This window comes from Tigriopus californicus, chromosome 1, assembly GCF_007210705.1.
Source record: "Tigriopus californicus strain San Diego chromosome 1, Tcal_SD_v2.1, whole genome shotgun sequence".
Taxonomy (NCBI): domain Eukaryota; kingdom Metazoa; phylum Arthropoda; class Copepoda; order Harpacticoida; family Harpacticidae; genus Tigriopus; species Tigriopus californicus.
The window spans coordinates 8583674-8588989 of record NC_081440.1 but is presented as its reverse complement, the minus strand read 5'-3'; the positions used below and the strand labels follow the sequence as shown (position 1 = coordinate 8588989).

The window sequence follows — 5316 nt, the reverse complement described above, 5'->3', positions numbered from 1 at the left end:
CCCTCCGCCCAGTTTGATTAAGGCCAGCCGCTGTCATCCCGGGGGTTTCTCCCCGGATGTACGGTACAGCAGTCCCTCCGCCCAGTTTGATTAAGGCCAGCCGCTGTCATCCCGGGGGTTTCTCCCATCCTAGCCTGACAGCGGATTGACTGACTGACTGACTGACTGGGTGGGCATTGAGGTGCCTGCCAGTTCACCCTTCAATAGGTTACAAGTTCTCAGTCTAATGCCCGTGGTGTTAATTGCTCATGGCAGGGATCGCGGGTCTGGATTCCCCATGCCGGCTCCGTGTGGTGTGCGGCCATCATCCTCAACGACCATGTGGCTGGCACATCCCAGACGTTGGAAGTCGAAACCGAGGAAGGACTCGAGCGTCATGTGCTCAAGATTAAGAGCCCGGACGACTTGCCGCCCCTCCGAAATCCCGAAATTCTCGTCGGAGAAAACGACTTGACCAGTTTGTCCTACTTGCACGAGCCGGCCGTTCTCCACAATTTGTCCGTCCGGTTCATGCAAAACCAGTCGATATACACATACTGCGGTATCGTGTTGGTGGCCATTAATCCCTATGAAGAATTACACATTTACGGCGCCGATACGATCGGCATGTATCGAGGCAAAAACATGGGCGATCTCGACCCGCACATCTATGCCGTGGCTGAAGAGGCCTTCACCAAAATGGAACGGTAATCATTGAGTACCATGGTAGAATCTCCCCGTCAAGGGGATGAACTGACCTTCTCATTTCTGGCTTGTGTCTAATCTTGGTAACAGGGATGCCCGGAATCAATCGATTATCGTGTCGGGCGAGTCGGGCGCGGGCAAGACGGTGAGCGCCAAATATGCCATGCGTTATTTTGCCACGGTGGGCGGCGCCTCGCAGACCGAGACCCAAGTGGAGAAGAAGGTTTTGGCCAGTTCGCCCATCATGGAAGCCATTGGGAATGCCAAGACCACCCGAAACGACAACTCGTCGAGATTTGGCAAATACATCGAGATTGATTTCAATAAGTTCTTCCACATCATCGGAGCCAACATGCGTACCTATCTTTTGGAAAAATCTCGGGTCGTATTTCAGGTAGACTTTGAGCTTTGGTCATGAAAAGTAAACACGCGCAGGAGGTCAGGATGAACCATGAGATGCTGTCTTTTTCTTATAAATAGGCCTCGGATGAACGGAATTATCACGTGTTCTACCAAATGTGCGCCGGTCGCAATGAAGAGCCGTTGGCGGGATGTCATCTCGACGAGCCCGAGGCTTTTTTCTACTTAAATCAAGGCGATGCCCCCCAGATTGAAGGCGTTGACGATCTCAAGGAACTTCAGTCTACCTTGGAGGCCTTCAAATTGTTGGGCTTCAGTTCTCATGATCAAACCCGAATCCTGCGAATCCTGTCCGGAGTCCTTCATTTGGGCAATGTCGAGATTGAATCCGGGTCTGGTCGTGGCGATTCCGAGACCAGCACCATTGAAGCCAATGATCCGAGCTTGAAGATAATGGCCGAGTTGTTCGAGATTGAAGAGGATCAATTCCGGAAGTGGCTGTGCTATAGAAAAATTGTTACCACAAGAGAAACCTACACCAAACCAATGAACGCCCAAGCGGTGAGTCGTCAGAAACAACGCCCCAGTACCTCTTTTGATTGCATCCAAAAACCCCCAAAACGATATTCGTTCTTGATTGCAGGCCTTGTTCGCCCGTGATGCCCTAGCCAAATGCATTTATGCTTATTTGTTCGACTGGATCGTCCTCCACATAAATAAAGCCTTAAGAACCACCGGAAAAGCGAACAAATTTATCGGTGTTTTGGATATTTATGGCTTTGAGACGTTCGAAGTTAACAGTTTTGAGCAATTCTGCATTAATTACGCCAACGAAAAGCTACAGCAACAATTTAACTTGGTAAGCGACAGTAACCAGTATACTCAATTCATAGCAAGCTGACTTTTTAAATTTTCATTGACTCTGTTACAGCATGTTTTCAAATTGGAGCAAGAAGAATACCTAAAAGAAGGCATCGATTGGAAGATGATCGATTTCTATGACAATCAGCCTTGCATTGATCTCATTGAAAGCAAATTGGGAGTGTTAGACCTCTTGGACGAAGAGTGCCGAATGCCCAAGGGATCCGATAAATCTTGGGTGGAGAAGTTGTACGATAAGTGCAAGAAATGGGAGCATTTCTCTAAACCCAGACTCAGTCAAACCGCATTTATTGTCAAACACTTTGCCGATATGGTCGAATACGAGAGCTCCGGATTTCTCGATAAGAACCGTGATACGGTCATGGAGGAGCAGACCAACATCCTGAGAGCCAGTAATAATGACCTCCTCAGTGATCTCTTCATGGACAAAGTATCAAAAGCCGGTGCGGGCAAAGCTGGAAAATCTCCCGGCGGGCCAGGAGGAGGAACGAAACAGAACAAAAAGACCGTATGAGCTTGAACACAGCTTGGAAAGATTTTTTGGGTCCCCTCGAAGTCGACCGTTTCAAATTATTCCTCTTGATCTTGCAGGTGGGATCCCAATTCCGAGACTCTTTAAATCTCTTGATGACGACCTTAAATGCGACAACGCCCCATTATGTCAGATGCATCAAACCGAACGACGAGAAGGCAGCTTTCCAATTTGATCCAAAGAGAGCAGTTCAACAACTCCGAGCTTGTGGAGTGCTTGAAACTGTACGAATCAGTGCTGCGGGCTATCCATCGAGGTAAGTTAGTAATGATGTTGGGAAAATTCGGCTATCCATGTGAACGATCCCTACTCCGGGCAGATGGACTTATTACGACTTCTTCCTGCGATATCGAGTACTCTGTCATTCGCGGGATGTCAAGAAGAATGATCACCGAACGACCTGCGAGAATATCATATCGAAACTCATCAACGACGAAGACAAGTATCGATTCGGCAAATCTAAGTTGTTCTTCCGTGCCGGTCAAGTAGCCTACATGGAGAAACTTCGCTCGGAAAAGCTCCGCGAATGTGGAATCATGATTCAAAAACATGTCAAGGGATGGCTCTACCGGAAGAAGTACCAGAAGACCAAGTCCTCTACGCTCACCATGCAGCGTTGGGTCCGAGGGTTCTTAGCCCGTAGGCGAACTCGTCATATCAGGAGAACCCAGGCGGCCACCACCATTCAGCGATTCGTTCGCGGATGGCTCAATCGTGTCCAATATCAACGTGTTCAAAGGTCCACGATTCGCTTACAAGCGCAAATTCGCGGCTATTTGGCCAGGAAAAAGCACCTCGAACTTGTGCGCAACGCCAAGGCTATCATCATCCAAATGAACGCTCGTGGTTGGCTACAACGACAAAAATATCAGCGTACTCTCCGCCACATAGTCATGGTTCAATGTCAAATCCGTCGCTTTATGGCCAAGCGACAACTTAAGCGCATGAAGATTGCTGCCAAATCCATCGAGCACCAAAAGAAACTCAACGAAGGTCTGGAGAACAAGATCATCAGCCTGCAGCAAAAGCTGACGCAAACGCAGCAACAGAACAAAGCTTTCAAGGGCCTCAAAAACGACCACGACAACGCTCTCAAAGAGTTGGAGATTCTCAAGAAGTCCGACCAAGCAAACAAGGGGGCACTCAAGAACTTGTCCAGTTTGGAAGAGGAACTGGCGGCGGTTAAACTCGAACTGCAGAGGGAACGAGACGAAAAGATGGACATCGTCAATACCAGTGAAAAGCGCTTGTCGTCCCTACAAAGTGAGAACGATGCCAAGGAAAGCGAGTTGGTCCAACTAAAGGCTGAGCTCGCTCAAGTCCAAGAACAAGTCACCAACCAAGGACAGGTGAACGCCGAAGAGATGAATCGGAAGTTTACCGAGGAAAAAGCCCAAATCCACCAAGAGTACGAGCAGGAGCGGATCGCCTACCAGAAGCTCCTCAAGGACTACAACCGATTGGAAGCGCAATTCGAAAATCTCCAGGACGAAGTGCACCAAAACCGAGCGGGTTCCAACATGTCATTCGTGTCGTCTTCATTCACGTCTGATTTCCATGGAGAGGAAGAATCGGCATATGGTTCGCAATCAGGTAAGCGATATTCGATTTCTGTTCTGAGACATTACCAGTGGCACTCCCAAGGGTGCTTTTTTAACCTTTTGCCACATAGGCCGCAGTTCGATGCGTTCGAGTGGCGTTCCGGATCGAGGCCGATTGGATCAAGTCGATTGGGAAAAGGGCATGGAGAGCGATGTTGCCTTGACCTTGAAGCTCCAGCAGAAGCTAAAGGAGGCTCAACGAGACAAGGAGAAACTAGAAAAGCGACTCGAGGATTTAGAGTCCTCCGAAGCCGCTCAGGTCAATGAGAAGCAGGCGGCTGATCGGATCCGTCTCCAGGAACTCGAAATGGAAAATTCCAAGCTTCAAGGGGATTTGAAGCGCATGCGCGAAAGCCTAGCTGACGACTCCGGTGATAATGAGCAACTGAAGGAAATGATGGGTAAGGTGGGGAAATGGCGTGTGATCATTGGAACAACCTCATTCGGCCAGTTAACCTCCACAGAGCAATTCGAGCAACTCCAAGACGAAGTGGATCGTCGTCGGGAGGAATGCATCCAATTGCGCACGGTTCTTGCCACTGCCTCGTTGGATGAGCAACCCTTCTCTCTGTTGTCACGCTCGAGCGAGCTCCCGGAAGCCGAGGAGCTCTTCACAGCTTACGAAACGCAAAAGAACGTGATAGCCCAGCTTCAAGACCAGTTGACCGAAGAAAAGGCCAAGAGCCGGGAAGTGGAGGGAGACCTCCGATCGGAACTGGAAAAGATCACCAAAACAAGCCACGAACAGCAGATGGTGATCAACAACACCATAAATCGGGACCCAGTCAACAATACGGAGCTGTGTTTACAACACGAGATCACGCGCTTGACCGGAGAGAATTTTGACCTAAGAGAGAAGATTGAGTCATTAAACGACACAATCAAGCGACTCAAACGACAGCTTAGAGCCTACTTCAAGAAACTGAACGAAATGGGTGGTAAGTATCCGAGTGGCTTTCCCACATTCATGCATTCATTCATTTATGCATTCATTTATACATTCTTCCATACATTCTTTCATACATTCATTCATACATTTATTCATACATTCATTCATTCATTCATTAATTCATTCCTGCATTCTTTCATCGATGCATTCTTCCGTCATGCATCGATACATGCCAATAATTCATTCATTCATTCATTCATTCATTCATTCATTCATTCATTCATTCATTCATTCATTCATTCATTCATTCATTCATTCATTCATTCATTCATTCATTCATTCATTCATTCATTCATTCATTCATTCAT

The 5316-nt window shown here is 47.9% G+C and overlaps 1 protein-coding gene across 1 annotated transcript in view; it reads left to right on the top strand.

Moving 5' to 3' along the window:
- Window positions 1-255: 255 nt before the first annotated feature.
- The window catches only part of LOC131891421 (unconventional myosin-Va-like), a gene marked incomplete at its 5' end in the record, with an annotated part of 7977 nt that continues 2916 nt past the window's right edge, over window positions 256-5316 (top strand). Inside the window, 9 exon segments of the mRNA XM_059241017.1 lie at window positions 256-686; window positions 775-1078; window positions 1165-1605; window positions 1688-1903; window positions 1976-2434; window positions 2518-2714; window positions 2778-4051; window positions 4131-4460; window positions 4524-4997. Coding sequence (XP_059097000.1) covers window positions 256-686; window positions 775-1078; window positions 1165-1605; window positions 1688-1903; window positions 1976-2434; window positions 2518-2714; window positions 2778-4051; window positions 4131-4460; window positions 4524-4997 — 4126 coding nt within the window.